Source organism: Daktulosphaira vitifoliae, unplaced genomic scaffold (genome assembly GCF_025091365.1).
Source record: "Daktulosphaira vitifoliae isolate Bord-2020 unplaced genomic scaffold, ASM2509136v1 Scaffold_1, whole genome shotgun sequence".
Lineage (NCBI taxonomy): Eukaryota > Metazoa > Arthropoda > Insecta > Hemiptera > Phylloxeridae > Daktulosphaira > Daktulosphaira vitifoliae.
Window position 1 is genome coordinate 68,081,234 of NW_026099572.1, and position 23,784 is coordinate 68,105,017.

The 23,784-nt window shown below is 27.3% G+C and overlaps 2 protein-coding genes across 2 annotated transcripts; one reads left to right on the forward strand and one right to left on the reverse strand.

The window, feature by feature from the left end:
- Positions 1-1,049: 1,049 nt before the first annotated feature.
- Positions 1,050-3,171, forward strand: LOC126893750 (dual specificity protein phosphatase 3). Its single transcript, XM_050664219.1, has 4 exons — positions 1,050-1,257; positions 1,954-2,119; positions 2,180-2,403; positions 2,908-3,171. Exons 2-4 carry the CDS (start codon positions 1,956-1,958, stop codon positions 3,108-3,110), a joined length of 591 nt encoding a protein of 196 aa, XP_050520176.1. The 5' UTR covers positions 1,050-1,257; positions 1,954-1,955; the 3' UTR covers positions 3,111-3,171.
- On the reverse strand, positions 3,073-23,784 carry LOC126893749 (putative phosphatidate phosphatase). Its single transcript, XM_050664218.1, has 6 exons — positions 23,672-23,784; positions 21,995-22,143; positions 21,678-21,922; positions 5,364-5,421; positions 4,876-5,040; positions 3,073-3,234 (listed from the first exon to the last, which is right to left on the reverse strand). The coding sequence occupies exons 1-6, from the start codon at positions 23,724-23,726 to the stop codon at positions 3,184-3,186; spliced, it is 723 nt and encodes a 240-aa protein (XP_050520175.1). The 5' UTR covers positions 23,727-23,784; the 3' UTR covers positions 3,073-3,183.

Genomic DNA, 23,784 nt, shown 5'->3' on the forward strand with positions numbered 1-23,784 from the left:
TTTCTCACTGCATGCACTAAACATTAAACATTGATAATACCTACATTGTATTTATATACCTAATTTAACACATAAATAAATCTATGTGTTGATGTTAATAATAAAAAAATAGTTTTTTTAGATTTTAAATTTACTCTTTATTTCAATAATAATTAACAAATTTAAATATAATTAGTAAAAATATTAAACAATTTAATAGAAAAATATTTTATAAACATCAAATAACCAAATAAATTACTTTTTGTGTAACTATTGTGAGTATGTATTGAGAATCTAAAATTTTAACAGAAGAAAAAAGGAATCAAACTATTAAATGATTAAAAGTTTTAACTAAAAATTAGCTCAACCATCTTATAGGTAAAAATCAGGGTTTGAGGCCCATTATCTCATAAAATTATTAATTAGTAATAACCAACTACTTTTTCCATAATGTACATACAATTTGAATTTGATTCTCATTTCTTTCGAGCTTTAATTTAATTCCAATATACAGGGTGTTCAGTAAGTCAGGAAACGGGTTTCTATTGTTCTCATTGTTTGTAACAATGAGAACAATAGAAACCCGTTTCCTGACTTACTGAACACTCTGTATATAAACTAATAATGAAAAAAAATTATTGATAGCAATATTACATTTCATTTTACAATAGTAGTCAATAAATAATAATTATTTACAATGAGTAAAATAAATTATTATTCACATTTGTGTAAAACAATAATTCATTGATATTTCATATTTGATATTAATCTAGCTAAGATAACTATTAAGGCGTATTTAGAAGGCACTCTATGAGTATGCCTTGTGAGTTGTAATTTGCGTTCCACAAACTTCTACAACTCACGAGTCAGAATCGCGCCTTTAAAGATTCGACGATTTAGGAGTTGGGATTTGGAGTTGACTCACTGAGTCAACTAATTTGAGTAAACTGATTCATATCAGTAAGTCAAAAATCCCATCTCTAATCACAGATAACATCTTAAATGTGGTTATATATTAATTATATTATTATCTCATTTTGTGTTCACAATAGTTTAGTTTTATGTGATAAGCAATTTTTACACATATTTACATTGTATCACATAAAAAGCTTCCAATAAACAATTGAAAATAAATTATTATATAGACTTAATTTATTATACACGATAAAAACTTACAAATTGTTCTCTTGAAATTTTAAAAGTAGTGTATTTTAATTCCAGTAATGTTATTCATTTAGGTTTTCATGGATTACTAAATTTAATATTAGGTCACTACAGGTAAGTCTGTATTTCAATTGATATTTGTAATAAAATGTTAACAACTTAATTTAAATGAAGTATTAAAACAATTAATTTTGCTAATGTCACTTTTTTTATTTGAATATGTTAAAATATATTCTTAATTGATTCCTCTATTATTAATAAAATGTTCAGTTACTTTTATAGGTTCATGATTTTCTTGTAAATCCGATTGAATGAGAAACTTTTTTATAATCTGCTATCAACTGTATTTATAATATTTTTTCATTAAGAAAAAATTGAATTTATATAAATTTCCCTACATAACTGTGTTTTCAAGTTCAATGGTCTAGTTCAAGTTCAAAAATTGCAAAGAAACAACAATTTTATTTATTTATTTGGTTAATATTTATCAATATCTTAAGTAATTTGATGTTTGTTTGAAAATAGACGAAAACCTACACAGTTCTAAGTGTTAATTATATTAGTTTAATTAGTAGATAGAAAGTTTATAACAAAAATAAAGCCTAAATTATATTACAGTTTTAACTTTTTTTTTATGTTTTTAGTTATTCATTTTTTATTAAATTAATTTTTTTATGACTTTTTTATGCTGTTTATGGTGACTTTTAGAATATTTTTTATTTTATTTTATTTATATTACATGACATGAAATGACTTACCTAAAATATTTGAATGTGAAAAAAATCAACAATACTTCATTTTTATTACTAGGAATGGATTACCTTTTAGGAAAACTGTGTAAAAAAGATAAAAAAAAAGAAGTTATCATGGAAGATCTCCAAACTGTTCTTTTACGAACTCAGTCTCCTCCAAAAAAGTTCTACTCTTCAACTGGTGATTTTGATGAAGTTTATCCAAACCTTTATGTTGGTGATTGGTAAATATTTTATTTACATTTTTATTGTTTGTATCATTATTAAAGTACAAATTTAATTAGGACTACAGCAAAAAATCGCAACCTTTTATTGTCATTAGGAATAACTCATGTTGTTAATGCTGCTCAAGGTATTGGTTTTGGATTAGTCGATACAAATGAGCAGTTTTACCAACCACTTAATATTCGTTACATTGGTTTGGCATTATGTGATGATCCTAGTGTTGCAATTTGTGAATATTTTGATAGTGTATCTAATTTTATTGATGATGCTTTAAACCAAAAAGGTAAATATTATTAATTAAAAATATGATTTAATTAACCTACTTAATACTTATTATGTAATTAATTATAAAATATTTATCATAGTTTTATAAAGTATTATTATGGAATAATTAATATTACTATAGGTAAGAAAATGTAATTTGTTTAAATTAGAAAGAAATTAACCAGAGTGCTTTATAATTGTGTTACATAAATATTTAAAAAATATATAAGATATTTGAAACTAGAAGGGTTTATGTATCATTTTTAAAAAATATGAGAAGTATAAAATAAAAATTAAAATAACTTTTCTTTTGTGTGAATTGAAGATCACAGTGGTTTTTAAACAAATAGTGCTATTTATCTTCTATTTCCTATACCAATTGCATTTAAAAGATAATGTGTCTCAATTTTTAAATTCAATAACAAAAGTTACAAAAATTAAATTTTTGTAACTTTGATCCTTCAGTTCTAGTTGCCTCATAATGCTTTTTAATATTTTTAACATATTGGTATTTTTAATTTAGGTAAAGTTTTAGTTCACTGTATCATGGGAATATCAAGGTCTGCAACAATTGCAATAGCATACTTAATCATAAAACAAAATATGAGGGCTAAAGAAGCAGTCGAAAAGGTTAAAAAAGCTAGAGAAATACGTCCTAATGATGGATTTTTAAGTCAAATAGCTCAACTAGATAATGACAGAATGCTTTTATTAACTCAACAATAATGGTGCTTCAAATTAATACTTTCCTTTAAAAAATATTTCTATTATACATATTTTTTGAACATTTTTTTGTTTGTTATGTTGATATCGAAGAGATGCTTTCGTCAAAAAATTTCAAATTGTACATCTGTATGCAATAAAAAAAATTATTTAGTATATATATATATATAGTGTCCCACCAGGTTCTGATATCTTTTGTTTCAGAATCTTTGAAATCAGCGAATATTAGCATTACTTTTTTTTAAATAATTTATACAGGTTTAGACTATATTAAAAGTATATTTTTTATTAATTTTCTCAAAAAAAAAAAATTAATTAATTTTTTTACAAAAAAATTTGACAAATTGATAACAAATTGTGATTCACTCACTCAAACTTTTTGTAAGAAATGGCCTAAAAAAACGACTATTTTATAATTAAAAAAAAATATATTTTTATTTTATTAAATGTCTCTTCTTTTTTATATTTTAATCTTATCATTGTCTTGTATTAGTTTAAAAGAAAAACTGTTTCGGCTTTCTATTTTGTGTTGGCCAGAGTCTTAACCAAATTTATTCTATTACAGCCTTCTCTTTTCAAGTTTTGAATGAGCGATTTCATTATCTATTTTTATTTTCATTGAAGAGAATACATTTTGATTTTAGAGGCGATAGTGTTTGTTGTTTGCCTTCAGTTATACAGAGTGGCCAACCACTCTCTGACAACTTAAATAACTTTTGATCCAGTTAATATTTTTAGCTGATTTTTTTTTTAAATAATAGTTATACGTTAGGTCTATAGCTATATCTCAATAATTAATTTTTTTACATTTTATTAAAAATATTAATTATTTTTAAATTTTAAATAAAATGTAAAAAAAAAATCTAAGATAGCTATTTTGTAGAGTAGAATTTAAGAAAAATTTTAGTAAAAAAATATCTTATTAATATTGAGTAGTAAATATTCTGTAGCGTTTTGAAGTTTGTGAAAATTTGAATTTTCATGTATTATTTTACGGTATTAAACATTGAAATACGTATTGAGAAAAGGACAGAAGAAAACGCTATCTTTTCAATATACTTTTGAATGAGAGTGATAAGTAATATTTGCCTTATCTAATTTCTTATCATGGTATTAATGCCATGTTTGTAATGTATACACATTATCATCATATGTATACACAGTAATCATGAAAAGATAGCGTTTTCTTCTAAATAGATATAGCTATAGACCTAACGTATAACTATAATTTAAAAAAAAATTCACCTAAAAATATTAACTGGATCAAAAGTTATTTAAGTTGTCAGTGAGTGGTGGGCCACCCTGTATATGTAATTGGATGATTTTTTAAGTTATTTTCAATCGATTTAGAATTAGAAACACTGCATAATAAATTAATGTTGTCTGCAAAATTTATTAAATTTTTTTGGCCAGTGTTATATTGTTTTGTACATCATTAATATGTTTTTAACATAGTCCAAAATTATAAAATCATAAAAAAAAATTAACATAAAATATTTGCTGAATTAAAATTTATTAAAGTTTACAAAACCTAGTAGTGGGACACTCTGTATATAATGTATATATATATGACTCGCAATTTGATTTGAAAAGGATGTGTGACATTCCCTTTTTAATAATCTTTGAGAGTAGATTTCCTAATTAAAACATTCCTGAAGTAATTCAATTAAGATAATGCTTTTATATATTTAGGGCATCATTAAACAAAATATAAAATGAAATGTTTATTCTCTTAATACTACTAAACATTAAAAAACTCATTATTTACCATTACTGTCGCAAACAATACACCTATCATTGAACCAGCTATTACATCAGTACTGTGATGCATATTATCAGAAATCCTTGTCAGACCAGTGTACCATGCACTTAAAAACAATATGAACTGAAGTATTACTAATAAAGCATTGTTTTTTCTTTTATGGACTAGTCCCTTGAAATAATAAAAACAACAAACTCAAATAAATGATTGAATATGATTTATTTTTATAAATCATAGTTCCTAGAGTTAAAGGGCTTGGTCAATTTTTTCATTTTTTTTACAGTAATGCGCCTTTGAAATTGGAAAATACATCAAAATTATACGAAGTATTTTATTTATTTTGTCAGTTAATGAAGTTTATTCATCTCAGAATTTTATATGATTTTAATTAAAATATATACTGAAATGTAAGCCACGATTATATAAGAAAAAAAAATAAAAATTGACTTGGGTTTTTTTTTTTGAGGGACTAAAATATGTTTTGTGATACTTACAATTGTATAGATAGCAGAATAGAATGCCAAACACGCATGAGCTGAAGGAAATGATTTTCTATATAGAAAAAATATATTCTTTAAAAATTGCTTTTTATTAAATCAAATAATAAAATAACTGTCAGCTCGTCCTGTTTTCAAATTCTAGATTTTCAGGAATTATTTTCTTATTTGCATTATAAAAATTAAAAAAAAAATTGTAAGTAGTTTATGATCTAAAAGTAAGTTTCTCGTTTATTATATATCGAATCAATGCCACAAAAACCAGATGTTCTAGGTGTGTGAGGTGCAAGAACTCTGGGATCTACATACATTGAAGAATTACTATTTTTAAATATTTGGTAAGGAAGGAGGTAGGATACTATTCTCGTCCCATCTTAGTAAATACTGTACTACGTCATGGTCTCACAAATCATAAAGAAGGTATTTGGGTAGTTTTTCAATTTCCTCAAATACTTTTATTATCAATTATTGATTATTGAATATCAATTAAGTAAGAAAATAGTATAATATAAAATTATTATTACACAAAAAAAAAATCCTTTTTTTTAAACTTTTGCTAAATAAAAGTTTTGTTTCATGTAACTAAAAGACTCAGAATTTTTAGAAATTTATTTATTTATTCGTATGGTTTGGACACAAATCAACACTTCAGTAATCTTTTACTTTAAATTTTTGTTTACAGATATCTAGTATAAATGAAAATTAGTTCTAGATATCTGTATTAGTAATATTAAAAGTATAACATATATAAAAATAATAGAATAATAACAGCGGAATGAATAATATCTAATTAAAACTACTAGTATTTTTTTATTGCGCCATTATTATTTTGATATACAGTGTTAATTTAGAGATGCACGTCTAATTCCTTTATCCATTTTACTGCCTCTGGTGTTTTTCTGTGAATTTCTTCAATACTCCGTATTCGACACCGGGATCCTACTAAAATGGTTGGCCCATATGACTAATAGTAACAATACCAAGGAATTTCAATGTTAGATTTCTAACCATAAAAAAAAGGTGATTACCATTTATATAATTAGTGTGTTTTTAAATAATACAATATTCACATGTATAAATTGATTTTTAAATTTAATCGAAAGTCCGCAAAATACAAATGTAATAACATTGAACAATAAAATAATTTTACATAAAATGAAACGATATACTCCAACCAAGTCGATCCATAGATTTGACGATTACATGGAGTACAACTTCCAGCTTGATTAACGAAGCAATCACGGACTAAGTTATGCGTTCTTGTAATGATGTTAGCTAATATAACTATTTTAAACAATGGACAGTTGAAAGATTCGTAACGAAATGGCAATAGGCCGTGGAACATCACAAAAAAAAATGAACCATCTATCACTGGCTACGGTCAGCAAAAATTCCACGGAACGACTTATCGATCGTACACAAAACGTGCGTACTACATAATAAATAAAACACGCCAGATCACTGGTCACGAGTTATCAGACTCGACGGTATGGCAACACTTCAAACACATCCACGTGCATACTAACTTAGGTACCAATAGTGCCGGACATGACAACTGTGACTGTCGTAGGCCAAATGACGAGAGAAGAGGTGGGTGATTATAATCTACGTGGAGCTTGACCGGGCTACACACGTAACTTTTAAACACTCCGATTGAATTTCCGTAATGACATTTTGTTATAATGTGATTTACGGTTTGTATGTTGTTATCGCAATCACGGAATTGTCATTTGAACATTATGTCAGCACAGCAATCATGGCCTGATCAAGGACGATTTAGTACAGATTACTCATGCCTAGGCATTTCCATTCCCATAACTCCTTGGTTGGGGTCAGGCACCTAGTTATTAGATAGTTGATTCTGGCCACTTGTTGCGTCAACACCTACAAATTTCAAACCTTGATCTTATTAGGTCTTTAGTCGTCTTCTAAGGCGGCTTCCTTGATTTTAATCTAAGTGTTAGCACATCTTTCAACCTTTTGGCTGTAGCGTTGGTACCACATTACCTACTTCTATCTCCGTGATAACAACAATTAGAAAAAAGTAGGTCTTTTTCTTTTATTGTTACATCTATGTTCTTGTAACTCTTTTGACTTTTAAGATAAAAGCAAATATATTTAACAAATATTTTGTGGGTCTTTTAGTTTTAAATAAAAATTATTAATATAGGCCCCACACAGTTTGTAATGAGCGTCTCCTATTCTCTATTTTCTTTATAGTTTTTATAAGTTTCTCCTGTCTTCGTAGGTCTGATGGAATTATATTGGTTAATACCAATCACTGTAAGTGAGTTGACTTCATCATGCCGCTAATCACTCTTATCACGTTATGTAATTATGTATCAACTTGCTTCACGTGTGCATTATATTCAGGTGTGCTATATGCTAACACTAGTACCGATGTCCGTAGAGTTTTAGCGTCAGCGCCTTAACCTTTACCAGCAATTTTTTGAACTATATAAATTTGAGATCGTACTTTTTTCCCGGTTTTATCAAGATGTTCTTTAAATGTCAACGTACAGTCCAACGTTATTTCCAAGTATTTTAGTGTGAAGTTGTGCTTTATTTGTATTTCCTTAAATGTCACTTTTAGTTCTTCTCTAGCCTTTTTGTTGTTTAAATGTAAAGCATATACTTCGGTCTTGACAGAGTTCGGTTTTAAACAATGCCATCTGAAAAAGTATTTATTCATAGTAATAATGTCTTCAGTAAGTTTTGTTCCACCCATTTCCAAGTCAGTGTTTTGATAAGCAATTGCAATATCATCTGCATATTGTAATTTAAGCCCTTTCGTGTCGGACAGATCATGTATCTACAAATTAAATAGGGTAGAGGCAAGTACCAATTCTTATGAAAAACATTAATTAATGTGCGCTAGTTACTTTTTCTATTACCCCAAAATACTTGGAAACGGCGGTTTGTGAACATCCTATCTAGGAGCGTAAATAATTTCTTGTATGAAAAGACCTTAGCGAATTTATTCAGGAGACCGTCTCCCCATACTGTATCGTACGCCACTGATAAGTCGATGAAAGCTACATTATTTGGTTTTAAAGTATGCTGACCTTCCGTAAAGTGGTCTGACTAATCAAATTTTTTCATAAGGCTCCATACTTTATGGCTGAAGTTTAGATTTTAAGTCTTGATTTTCTGTTTTTTTATCGCGTCATCTTTGTCTTTTTTTTAAACTCAAGTTAATTAACACATCCACTATGTTATTGTGTTTTGTTCTTTGAAACTCTGAGAACCGGTTTCGTACCAACCAGATACGAACTGCTTCCTGAAGCCACAAGGTATGTGTTTTTCGCTACTAGTTTTATAGCTTCCACGAATCGTTCGTAGCTGTCTGCTTTTGTTGGGATCCATTGTACTATTTGATCTAAATCCATGGCGAATTTAGTCCAGTTGGCTTTTCTGAAATTCCATATTGCTTTTGGAATTTATCTAAAAATTGGTATTTTTAGGACATACTCTAGATGCTACCACTGATCGATGTTCGTTGTAAAGAAAGTCGTCAAGAACGCAGCGCGATGCCATCTGTGTGCTATCCTTTAGCCACCTTGCTGATCGGAAAGTTCATCAAGGTCCTTAATAAAAAAGACAAGTTCTAGATTCATTGTGGTTAAGCACTCATATAATAGATATTCATATTCCTCATAACCCCAAGCCATATTGTAGCTATTAAAGTCGCCTACAAATGGCTAGATGTTTAAAGGTCTTCATTAGGTTACTTTCCTATTTGTTATTTTCGGGTTTTACACGTACTGTCATATTACATATTGTGGTTAGTATTTATATGTTATTCGATATATCTTTGTGAACCACCCTTGTTTTATCGATGTTTTCTTTAACATACGTATTACGTAGCTATGCCATACAGTTAGTGATGTATTGATTCAACCAGTACTTATCCTATAATGTAGCCTCTTTTTTGTAGGTCATTATCATTTTGTGTGTGTTTTTCTTGTAAGGCGATTACATCTATTCTTTCTTCGCACATTCTTTTACTTAGAACATGGGGTGCCAAGAATGAATGTATTCTAATATTCTGTTACCAAATTAAACTGCACATTCAGCAAGGAGGCTCCTTCTCTGTCACCATTCGTAAAATAATATAAAATTTATTATAAAAAAATATATTATTTAAATGTACACAGACGGATTAAAAAAAAAAAGAAAGAAAATATATATAAGTCTCTCATCAGGTTTTGACATCTTTTATAAATTTTGAACCCACAAATATTTTGTCTTAATTTTTTTTTTTTAATTTTTACAGTTTTATATTAAAAATATGTATGATAGCACTTGTACCAGGGTAAAAAGCGTAGGAGGAATATCAGAAGGTTTTCGGGTAAGAGTAGGAGTGCACCAAGGTTCTGCTTTAAGCCTTTACTTATTCTCTATAGTGATGGATAAAATTACTAGAGAAATACAAGGAGAGGTGCCGTGATGCATTTGTTTGTTGACGATATAGTGTTAATAGGAGAAAATAGGGAAGAAATTAATCCAAGGCTAGAGGTGTGGAGATCAGCTCTTTAAGAAAAGGGTTTAAGAATAAGTAGAAGTAAGACAGAGTATGAGTTTGACAAAGGAGAACACGAGGTAGGTAAAATAAGGAGGTCAGTAACAATAGGCGTGGACGTGATTGGAGAGGTGGAGAATTTTAAGTATTTAGAGTCAGTTGTGCAAAAGAGCGGTGGTATTAACGAGGATGTAAGACGCAGAATTAAGTGCGGATGGTTGAAGTGGAGAGAAGCTTCTGGCGTCTTATGCGATAAAAGAATTCCAATGAGGCTTAAAAGTAAATTCTACAAGACTGTAATAAGGCCAGCTATGATGTATGGTTCAGAGTGTTGGGCGGTTGATAAGAAAGTAGAGCAGAGAATGAGTGTAGCAGTGATGAGAATGCTTAGATGGATGAGTGGAATGACTAGAAAAGATAGAATAAGAAACGAGCACATAATAGGGAGTATAGGTGTAGCGTCAATCGTGGATAAGATGAGAGAAAATAGACTTAGATGGTTTGGTCATGTTATGAGGAGAGAAGAATCGGAAAGCTATAAGAACAGTTTTAGAAATTAATGTTGAAGGAAGAAGAGGTAGAGGAAGACAAAAAAAGAGATGGAGGTATGCTATTGAATGCGATTTAAGGACAGCTGATGTGAACATAGATGATGTGAGAGATCGCGTCAAGTGGAAATTTAGGATAAAGGTGGTCGACCCTAAGTAGTTGGGATTAAGGCGAGGAAGAAGAAGATTAAAAATATATTTAATATTATTTGTCTCTAATAAAAAAAATATAAAATGTACATTTTTTTATTATTTCAAAATTTTAAATTTTTAGCTTTTATCTTACAAAGATTTTTGATGAGGTGATATCAACTTAAGGATAGCACTTATTAAGTAACAAGCATTTTAATACATAGACTAATAATATGACGCGGTTGGGTACAGCTCATACTGGTGTATGTATACAGGGTGATTTTTTTATCATAACCCACTCAATTACTTACAGAATAATAATAATTAAAAAATTTTTTTTTATTATTATCTTTAGTTACACATTATTCTTGAATTATTAACTATGTAATACTTTTTAAGTTCATCCCTTATGCCTGGTAAGGGTGTCAACTTTGTTTTTTTAAATGGTAACACATATTTTTAATTTAATAAAATGTTTGAGTTTTTAATTCAATAATAAATGGCATTTGAATTTTTAATGAAACTTAATTTGTTTATTAGATATAAACATTTAAAGTTTCAAATTTTTGAGTTAATATATAGGTATAATACACAAGGGATTACAAATACTGGTAGCTAATTGGTTATTTATGACATCGATATTAGCAGGTACACAGCATTGTTATTATCAATGATAGTAAGGTACATTGTTGTGAGTTTATAAATACACTAACTGACAATACAAAAAGTATATCTATTGATAGTCATAATTGATAATAAACAATCCTTGACTGTGTAGCAATATCATAAAAAACCAATTAGCTACCAGTATTTGTAATCCCTTGTGTATTATACCTATATATTAAAAATTTTAAATTATTATTATTCTATAAGTAATTGAGTGGGTTATGATAAAAAAATCACCCTGTATTCCTCTCATGTTTCATACCTTATTTATATATTAAAATGTTTTTAACTTAATGAGTACTTTTCTACAATTACTATCAACCCATAAAAATTGTCTGTAAAAAAATGGGCATAATAAAATATTGAAAAATATTAAACAATTTAATTAAAATATTTTTTTTATTTCAGACAATAATAAAAATTCCAGCACAGTGAAGACAGTATAGATAATATTTGACAGTGTTTATTAACATTATCATAAGAAATTATTGAAATAATTTCTTGAACAATGATTAAAAGAAAAATAACATGAATACAAGTATTTGATAAGTATATAAGTAATATGTGCAAATTTTCGAAATTTTAATGAGAATCATTTTAATTTTATTTTCTTATATACATTAAAATAGGCATTTTGTAAAAATTTGAGATCTTTAAAAAAAATTTTACTGGTCGCTCAAAGTGTTTTTAGTATTTTGACCAAAAATATCCCCAAAACAGCCTCTGTTATTCAATTTTTGGTCAAATATTATGATTAGTATATCAAAATAGTTTGATTTTTACTGTAGAATTTTAAGTAGAAAATTGATAGCGTGGATATCATAATTATTTATTTATTTATAAACATTTAACGGGCATTAGCCCTTTATATATATATATATATATTACAAGACATATTGACATATTACATAATGACAGACAAACAGTAATCAATAAGAATAAGAGCATATTTAAACAAGTATAAAACAAAAAAAATATATATAATACAATGTATGAGAATAACATAAAATAACTAAGAATAAATTAATTAATTAGACTAAAAACTATTGAATGTTTTTATTTCTTAAAACCAGTGATGCATTTAACTTGAACTTTTCACGATTTATATAAAAAAAATCGACGGTTACGTCGATATCCTTTATATCGTAAGAGTTTATGATATAAAGGAATAAAAAATATATCAGATGATCTAGAGTTATAAGAGGGAACCCGTATTCCAATTAAATCCAGAATTATCATAATTATATGGTATATTTCTAAAAGGACTAAAGTAAAATTGAAATTAAAAAAAAAATTTTCTTTTTATACAGTGTGGCTGATATTTATGTATATTAACAGTAGAAAAAAATTTCTTCACTAATCTTAAAAACTTATACATTTTTTTATAATTAATGCATAAGCTAAAATATTAACCAACCATATTCTTTAAAATATTATAAAATGACGATTGTAGATACTTTTCAATTATATATTTTTTATTAAATATAATACAATAATAAGTAAGTTTCATTTTTTTGGTAACATTAAAACTGACTTCTTGGGATAATTATAAAGAGTTGTTAGAACTTTTTTTGTTATTCATTGGAAAATAGTATAAAAAAAAATTATAATCCATCCATCAGGAACATTTCATAGAGCAAGATGGATGGCAAAAATAATATATTGCCTTTAATTTTATATGTTCCATACGCAATTTAAAATAACAGTTTCCGAATGAAAGAGTATTCGGTATTTTAATTAACCCATCAACGCCGAGAATTATTTTTTTTCAAACTTTCTATTTTTTTTTACTAAAAACAGATTAATATACAACACAAAAATAAAAAAAAATTATTTTTAAATTTTTTGAAAATACGATTTCTGAGATAGTGAGTGTCACCATATGGGTACACTCGGCTTTTACCTATTAAATTATTATTCTAAGAACGCGCGATAAAAATAGCAATACGAATGTCACCATATGGGGACGCCAGGCGTTGATGGGTTAATTTGATTTCAAATTTATATAAGATATCTTTTCGAAAGTTTATATCAAACAAATTCACCTTATAATGACCTTAAATTACTACGAGAATTGAAGCAATATAATAATATTAATAAGTATGTAAGTGAGGTAGCGATAAAAGGTTTTTCTTGGCAATTATGGTACTTCAATGAAATAATTATTGGATTATCATTTTTTGACACAGATTTATCGACTAACGTAAAAATTAAAATGGATCAAGCATTAAATAAAAAAGAAGAACGCAATCCAAAAAATGAATTGGAATCTAAACAGTAAAAGATAATGAGGATATAAATCAATTTGTCACAGAAAACACTAAACAATTTTTTTTAGATTTTAAAATAAATCATGACTTTTACATGATGATCCAAAGGATGGCATTAAAATTCAAATTTTAATTTGGCAAAAACTAAAGTTGACTCCTTATTTGTGATAAATGATCGAGTAGAATGAGGTATAGCTTTAATAACGCAATTTAATAATTGCATAACTACTGACGAGGACCAAAAGCAATATTTACTACAAATTGTATAAAAGCATCACTATGATTACACAGACTGTAAAAAGTCAATTTTAATATTACCAAAAATGTGAAACTAACATTTTTATTGTATTATATTTAATAAAAAATGAATTGTTTAATAAAAAAAATATATTTGCAAAGTATCTACTAACAATCGTCATTTAATAATATTTTAAAGAATATGTTTGGTTAATATTTTAGCTTATGCATTAATTATAAAAAAATGTATAAGCATTTAAGATTAGTGAAGACATTTTTTTCTACTTATAATACACATAAATATCAGACAAACTGCATAAAAAAATTATTGTTTTTTAATTTCAAGCTTATTTGAGGCCTTCTAGAAATATACCATATAATGATGATAATTTTGATATCCACGCTATCAATTTTCTACTTAAAATTCTACAGTAAAAATCAAACTATTTTGATATACTAATCATATTCATCATTTCAACTCTTTATCATGCCGCCTAAATTAGATACTCCAATCAAACCTTCTCAGAAAAACAAGGTTTCCCGTTCTGACTCTAGTGGAAAATCAGAAACTGTCTCTAATGAAGATCTTATGGCTACATTAAATGCGTTTAAGGTTGATATTTTATCTTCAACCCAGGCGCAATACAAAGATTTAAAAAATAACTTATTGAACGTCTCCAACTAAATTCTTGAATTAAAAGCTGAAAATTCGAAACTTCATAAAGAAGTGGATGATCTGAAGATTAAAGTTGCCAGTTTTGAGTGACACGCCCTTAATCAGTCGCAAACAGTAGTAACCCAGGTTCTCCTTAAAACATTTGCTCGTGAACGTTGTCAATCCAACCTAATTATCTATGGAGTTTCAGAATCACCCTCTACTGAAGTATCTGTTAGAGTCGCGCATGACAAAGCAACCCTAGTTGATTTACTTAGACCAATTGGTGAAGTTGTACCTACAAATGCTAAACTTGTTCGTCTTGGTAAACCACGTTCTGAAACACCTCGTCCAATAAAAATTATTTGTAATAGTAAGGAGACAGCTTTAAGTCTACTGTTCGAGTAGTCTCTGCAAAACGTCACGGACTGCCACTTCCTGAGGGACTTCGCATGACTAGTGACAAAACTGAGTTGCAGCGCAAACTCTTGCGTGATTGCTACACGGATCTTGAGTGGCGAACAGCGGCTGGTGAGTCCGGATTACGTATCATTTTTGAAAATATGCCAATCTTTTAGCATATGTTGATATATCTAACTGTCTTTTAACTCTAAGAAGAGTCAAGTCTATTGGTCCTGGCGGTTTACCAGGTACGTTCTTTTTCGAGCTTAGATCAATTTTGTCCTATGCTTTGTGAATTATTTTTAAACGCTCGCTACAGGAAAGTATTTTTCTTCTATGTTCGAACTAAGTTCAGTTACACCAGTCGCTAAATCTGACTGTCTATCCCTCGCTTCTGATTACCGACCAATCACATTTATCAAAAATCTTTGAAAAAAGAGTCCTCAATGCAATACAACCAAATACTCATAGATGAACAGCATGGATTCCGACCTGGTTGATCTACCTCTACTTACAACGTCCTCTTTTGTAATTATGTGTTTAACTCATTTCAGCATGGATTTCAGACAGATGTAATTTATACGGATTTCAATAAAACTTTTGACTCTATTAATCATAAGGCCTTCATTCTTGTGCTCAAAGAAACTGGTTTCGGGGAGCCTCTTCTGTCGTGGTTCAGTTCTTATTTAAACAATATGTATCAATGGGTTAGAGTTTTCGGAATAAAATTTAACTTATTCCATACTAAATCAGATGTACCTCAAGGGGGGCACTTATTTCCTTGACTATTTTCTATATTTATTAATAGTATACAGCAAACTCTGAAACATTCTCGTGTTCTCTGCTTTGCCGATGATAAGAAAATATTTATGCAAATTCAATCTCCTAGTGACTATATAGGGCTCCAAGCAGACCTAGATAAATTTGTTGATTGGTTGACTAAGTTGGGTTTGACACTTAACCTATCCAAATGCAAATTTTTTACATTTTCTAGGAATCACTCTCCGATTACTTTCCCATATCGCCTTGGTAACGACGAAATCCCTCGCACATCTAACAATGTTATGGACCTTGGATTCAAATTCAGCCACAATCTTGATCCCAGCGCTCACATCCAACATGTCTGCTGTAAAGCCTTCAAAATTCTTGGTGTACTTATTAGATTGACCAGAGAGTTCAAATTTGAAGAAGAGGTAGAGGAAGACCAAAAAAGAGATGAAGAGATGTTATCGAGTGCGATATGAGGACATCTGATGTGAGCGTAGAGGATGTGGAAGATCATGTTAAGTGGAAGTTTAGGATAAGGGTGGCCGACCCCAAGTAGTTGGAATTAAGGCTAGAAAGGAGAAGAAGAAGATAATAAAAGTACATAATTTTTAAATACTATTGATATTAAATCTATTCATACGACTTTAGACTTCTGCCTAAAATTAACACTAGAAGTAATAAAAACAGCTATAGAAACATTTAGGTATTATGTAAAAAGTTTTGAATCAGATAATGAAAAAAAATAGAGAAGATCTAACAAAAATTGAAAATGAAGCATATTATAATTAAACAATGAAAAAACCCTTTTTTGCGAAAATTATTTTAAGTGTTCCGATTTTCAAAAAAAATGTTTTTCAACGAAAGTATTTGGTCACAAGACTCCGGTAAAATGTTGGCTCTAAATTTGTAGAAAATGAATTGTTAAGTAAATTTTTCTCTTAAATTCATATTTAATGTATAGTTATCATATATGAATTGATTGTTAACTATCTTTTTGTTTTGATATTGTGTTAGTTATTTTTATATATTATGTTTGGTTTATTAAGTATACTAATACTTTCTGTCAATTTCTATTAAATATGTTTATAAAAAAAAAAATTTTGTTATATGTAATCAAGTTTATTGTTATATATATATTTTGTTTGAACGTAAGCTTTATAATCAGCTTACTGTTTAAATGTACTTTTTTCTTTTTGAACTATTTTTTTTTCTTATTTATTTCATATATAACAAATAAGTCTATCTATGAAATCTATGCTGTACAATGTTAAATCACAGAAACCAATAATCTTTTCAAAATTGCCTATTTACATAGTCTCCGGAATAATAACCTGCCTGATTTTAATTATTCTGTAATATTATTACAATTAAAACATAATTAATTATTATGTACATCATGGGCGTACTTAAGAAGGATATGGGCGATTGGACTCCTTGAACCAGTGCTAACAATATTTTTTAGCTTCGATGCGAAGCTGAGAAGGTATTAATTTTACCATGATGTGTTTTTTTTTTTTGGGTGTCTGTTACCACTTTTTCTAAGCTCTCATCGAACCGATTTCTTTCAATGATACGTCAAAATATCACAAATCGTATCTAGTCGAAGACATTTTTTTGAAAATCTAACAATTAACCTGCTCACAAGGGGGGATTTAATTAAAATAGTAACTTCTTTACAAAACCTAACTTTTTCAACTTAAATTTTGAAAATGTACCAGAAATACTGCGTCCTTTAAACATATATCAAACTTATATCATGTACTATAAAATGAAAAAAAAAATTTTACACACTTTATTTTCTGAATGCAAACGACTGCCGTAGTTAAAAAAATTGTAATTTTATGTTAAAATTTTCGATTTTTGATTTTAAATTTTCAACTTTAAAATGCTATAACTTTTCAAAAAATGTATGTATCAGCATAATTTTAGGTTGGGTTGGGTAAAATGCTATAACTTTTCAAAAAATGTATGTATCAGCATAATTTTAGGTTTATAAATACATTTTAAGTACATTTTTCATTTGACATACTGTTTATTAAAATTGGACCATTTCCCCTTATAAAGGGAGCGTTCAAAACTTGAAAAATTGTATAAAAAATAGAACTTTTTCAACTTAACTTTTGAAAATGTTCCGGAAATACTGCGTCCTTTAAACATATAACAAATCAAAGATTATGTCATATACTATAAAACGAAAAAAAAAATTTGTCCCGATACCTTATCTTCTATGTGCAAACGGCTTCTGAAATTCAACAAAAAATGTAATGTTTGCGATAAAAATCACCTATCTGGATGTTTTTAGTACTTAAAACTGCCATAACTTTTTCAAATATAAACAAATCAAAATAATATTTTTTTATATTGAAACCTTAGGTAATTTCCTTTCATTTAATATAATTTTTTTTGAAAATCTAACACTTATTTTGCTCACAGGGGGATTTAAAATAGTAACTTTTTTACAAAAACTAACTTTTTCAACTTAATTTTTGATTGTAAGTTCATGCACTTTCATGTTTTTGTTTTGCTTTCAGAAAACATTCTCAGTGATCTACAAATCAATTTTAGAACAACAGTAATAAAAATATGAAAATTGATAATGCATTTTTTGGGTGTTAGGGCATATTTAACATATATTTATTTTTTGAAGTTACTAGAGCATATTAAGTCTTGTAAATCCAGGGAAATCTTTTTTCAACAAAGGTGAAAAAAAAAAAAATAAATAAATTTTTAAATTATTTATTTTTTTAAATATATTCTTTTATGATATTTTGTGGGTTTTATGAATTTTAAGCAGTTTACTAGAATTAATATTATCGCACTATCACCACTATTTTCTACTAAATCAAACATGTGTATGGCTATCTATAAATTTATTTTCGTCATAACAATAAATATAATACATGCATAGAGGTACAATTCTTCTGACTAGCTTGGAACTATAATATTTCCGGCATCATTATATAATTTTAGACAAATTAAAAATTTTAAAAATTTTTTGCTCTATCAAAATATGCTATTTTAGATATTTAGTATAGCCATTGGGTGGGATTTAGGAGGGGGGCTAAATCCCTCACCAAGTTTAAAATTAGCCCTACAAAAATGAAGTAAAATTATTTGCATTGTTATATAAAAACTATTATTTGGAGGGGTAAAATTTAATTTCGCCCCTTCCCAGAAAATTTAAACAGTGTACTGATATGTTTTAAGAGCACATTTCACCAGTTTTTAGTGAATATTTGCGTACCTTTTTTTAGTTTTTTAGTGCATGAACTTACGAGCCCTGTTTATCACTAATAGAAAACCACTAAAATTAAATTATTTCATTTTTTTTCTTATTAATAATAAAAAATAAAAATATGTTTTACATAGTTTAAGAAGACAACAATTACTTTAAATAATTTTAATCAATTGTCAATTCTATCAAAAGCTATAAGCATTGACAATTGTCAAGACAATACCCCATATATAGTAACATAAGTGATTCTATTATCATGAATCATTTAATTAATAAAAAACCCAGCACAGTGGGGACGTACCATAGTTGGGTCCACTATAGATTTAATCTGACAGCGATTAAAATCACTATCTTAAAAAACGCTTCGATGCAAATCTGTAGATAGTGTTTAATTAAAAAAAAAAAATTTGTTAAAAAAGTAGGTCAAATGAGAGCTGAGAAAATAAATGATAGCTACAAAAAAAAACTACATAGTAAAATAATATTAATATGAATTTCTTCTCACGAGAGGAGACTACAGTAATGGAATCCTTGATATTTATTGAAGTTATTGAATCTAAATGAGATAAAAATCAAATGAGTTAAACATTTATTTTAACTCAAAAAGAATTTAAAAAAAAGTTCAGTACCACAGTCATGAAAGACCCAAGTGTTACCGTTATCAAAAACCGTACGTCTCATTCGTCACTTAATAAAAATGGAAATTTAGCTAGTTCAAATTTTAAAGTTATTTTTCTTGACTTCAAAGAAACAAAAAAATCTAAATATGTTTAATTTTTTATACTATGTCATTTAGATTGATATAATATTTATGAAAATCAGTGTAATCCCCTTGTAATAAAATAATAAAAAACTAAGAATTTTAACACAATAATAGCATATTTTTAAATACGGTAGCTATTTTCGCTATGAAGACAAAATAAAGTCCAAATTTTTTTTTTTTATATTAAAGTATATTACATAAACTTTAATTTAAGATATATATAAAAGTGTCAGTATTTCCGGAACATTTTCAAAAATTAAGTTGAATAAGTTCTACTTTCTATATGCATTGTTATGTTTTGAACCTCCCCTGTATTAAGAGAAATGGTCCGATTTAAAAAAAAAGTCGAATTAAAGAAGTATATAAATATTATTTCTCATAAAAAAATTGTATTCATCCATATATTTTTCAAAGAGTTATAGTGTTATAAAGTTAAAAATATGAAAAAGAATATTTTTACAAAAATCGTATTTTTTTTATAAACGTTGATGACTGTTTTCACCATGAAGACAAAATAAAGTCTGAAATTTTTTTTTTCCATAATTAATTATATTACATTTGCTTTAATTTAAGTTATATATAAAAGTGTCAGTATTTCTGGAACACTTTCAAAAGTTAAGTTGAAAAAGTTAATTTTTTGTGAAAAAGTTGTCATTTTGAATCCCCCTTGTGGGTTGGTAAAGGGTTAAATTTATAAAAAAAATATACCAAATGATAGGTAAAGACATCAATCATCTATAAAAAAAAATTATATTGATATGTTCATTTTTGAAAAAGTTATGGCTGTTTTAGTAAAAAGAGTTGAAAAAATTTCAAAAATTAGTGATTTTTAAATTTGTAATTTTTTTGGAGATTTCATCCATTTACGAGGAACGAGGGAAATTTTTTCAATTTTTGAAGGTAATGTCTTCGAATAGATACAATTTGTGATCTGTTGACGTATCGTTGAAAAATGTAGGTCTAGTGAGGGTTGGCAAAATAAATCGTAGCCATAAAAAGAACCACATAGTAAAATAATATTAACATGAATAAGAAATTTCTTCTCACGAAGGGAGACTATAGTGATAGGATCCTTTATATTTATTGAAGTTATTGAATCTAAATGAGATAAACATCAAATAATTTGAAAATTTTATTATAACTCAAAAAAAATGCAAGATTTTGTTGGCTAACAGACGGAGTTGAACCTCGTACCATTCGTTTAAAACACACACGTGTTACCGACTCGGCAACTGTTCGTTGTTTTTGTCGATAGATAAAATTGGCTATTTAAGCTAACTCAAATTTAAAAATTACTTTTTCGACTTTAAAAAAGTAAAAAAAATTTTTATTTCTTATGTCTTATGAAATTTATTCTATGTCAATTAAATTATATAATATTCATGAAAGTCAATATATTCTCCTAATAAGATATTTTAAAATAAAATAAAATACAAAACCTAGAATTTTAATAAAAAGATAGCATTAAGTTGAAAAAGTTAGTTTTTGTAAAAAAGTTGCCATTTTCACCCCCCCCCCAGTGAGCAGGTTAAGTGTTAAATTTTCAAAAAATGATATCAAATAAAAGGAAAGTATCTGAGGTTTTATTAAAAAAAAAAAATGATGTTGATATGTTGATTTTTGAAAAAGTTATGGAAGTTTTATGAAAAAAGTGAAAAAAATAACAAAATTTATCGATTTTTAAATTTGTAATTTTTTTGGAGATTTCCCCTATTTACGGGGAACGAGGGAAAATTTTTCANATTTGTAATTTTTTTGGATATTTCCCCCATTTGCGGGGAACGAGGGAAAATTTTTAAATTTTTAAGGGTAATGTCTTCAACTAGATACAATTTGTGATCTTTTGACGTATTGTTAAAAGAAATCGGTCCAGTGAGAGCTGAGAAAAAGTAGTGACAGACACAAAAAAAAAAAATAAATAAACACATTATGGTAAAATTAATACCTTCTCAACTTCGCATCGAAGCTAAAAAAACCAATATTAGTAATTTTATTATTTGATTCAAAACACTCTGCAATAATATAAAGTTAATTAATTTGATTTTCATCCATTCAGTGTTAAAAACCTAAACTTTAATTTTTTTTACTAATTTTTAACTTTAATTTCAGTTACTTTGATTCAATTGCAACTGAGACGTCTGAATTTGTACAAATATATTCATCTATGAATTGATCTTTACTTAGACATTTAATATTTGGTTTACAGGCTTGAAAAAAATTTGGCCTCAATCGACCTGTACAATATTTTCCGATGTTAACAGTGATATGAGCCAATCCTGAACCCAACCAAAAGTATATTGTTTGATTACATGTTGTTATCATACTTTTGTATGAACATATATAATAATCATACCATATCTAAAATTACAATTAAGAGTTAAAATTTTATTAAATAATTTAAAATGATTTGTAAAGGTTATTAAGTATTACCACTGTGTTTGGTATCACAAAATAAAATAAGCATAGAAAATATTTGCTAACAGTCGATTGTTTGAGTTGGCGATCAAGGGATCTATCATTACAAAAGAAACCTTGCGAATCAGGTTCCAAGAATGAACTTACAAAAACTATCACTCCAACTATAATAATTTATAATTTATTAGTTAGGTTTTTAGAGGTAAAAATTACTCAGTCCGTAAATTTTTCATATTTAATATATAACATATAAATATTGATCTTATAGAATTGTTATTGCTCATACGCAGAAATCGAGGAGGAAACTCAAGAGGACTAAACACCTTAAAAATTAAAATAAGTAGTCTTAGTCCCTTTTATAATTTTTATGCATAGAATATAAAATTTGGGTACTGTTTGATAATTAGAAATTTTTTTAAATATTACTAAAATTAAATAATAATAAAAAGTTATTTTATTCATTAAATATTGTCATAATCAAGTCAGCATAAAATTTGTAATATATTGTGGTCAGTGGCTATCTGATAGCCAGTATCTTTATCCCTTTATTTATTTTTCACGTTGCTATAAACGTATCTTACTATTGACCATTCGTCTGTGCAGCACGTGATAATTTTATTCCATTTGTTATTATGGTTCAGTTATGAGATATATCAAATAGCGTCAACGTCAAATTTTAGTAAATAGAGAGAGATTATATTATTTAAAATTTTTAGGAATATGATTAGATAGGTAATTATCTGTCCTATTGGTGAATTTAAAGAGCACTGAAATTTTGAATCACTGAACAACTTAAATTAACAAAATTAAAACATTTATAAGAGTTTTGATGAATTAGTTATTTTGATTGTCTTACGAATTATACTAATTTCGACATAATTGAGAGGTTAACAAGTACATTCACAGAAAATTATTACCTTGCATGATAAAAAAAATAATCTGGAACCATAGAATGGCTGAAGTACAATATATTTTTAAACATTTATTAACAAGCAATATGTAATTTTTGAGCTAATAATACAACAAAAACAACTTGTTAACTTTTTCAAATAATTTTAAAATTAAAATGTGATTCTTAACATTAATTTTAATTTTGTTTTTAAATTAAATTGTCATATTAATGATAATGAGGAATGAGGATAACCGGGCTCAATCATCATGTAGTATACTTTTTTCATATGAATTAATAGAATATTGGGCAAAACGCTTACAATAAATATATAGAGCTGAGATTAGGAACTAATTGAACTTGGGGGTGGATTTTAAGATGCCGTTTTTATGGATATATGCGCAATTGTCAAAATGAACAAAATGTTAGGGATGTTTAACATAATATCATCTTTTCTTAAAACTACTTCTATGTGTATAAAAATACACATAATTTTCCATTTCTGTAGGGGAATCTATGATAAAATTCAAGGATGCTAGGCCCCTAGATTACGCCTATGTCCTTAAATAATTTTTATTTAAAGTATATCTTGATAGACAAACAAAATTAAATCGAGTCCCGGGTCGCTTGCCCTTCTAATATCATCTTAAATTATATTTAAATGAGCATGTAAAGGTGACCATAAAATATTACCAAATAAATAATAAATTTGCATTTGTACTAACTTTTATGAAAAAAGGACTTAAAAAATTGTTGTACTAAGCATTTCACAATCTAAATTTTAATTATATGGATGTACTTACCTAACAATGTTAAAATTATTTCAGGAAAAATTTTTTTAAATATTATTTTTTCCATTATAATTTGGAAGAAATATAACAATATCACACCATAAACTTTATTGTATCACTTCGTT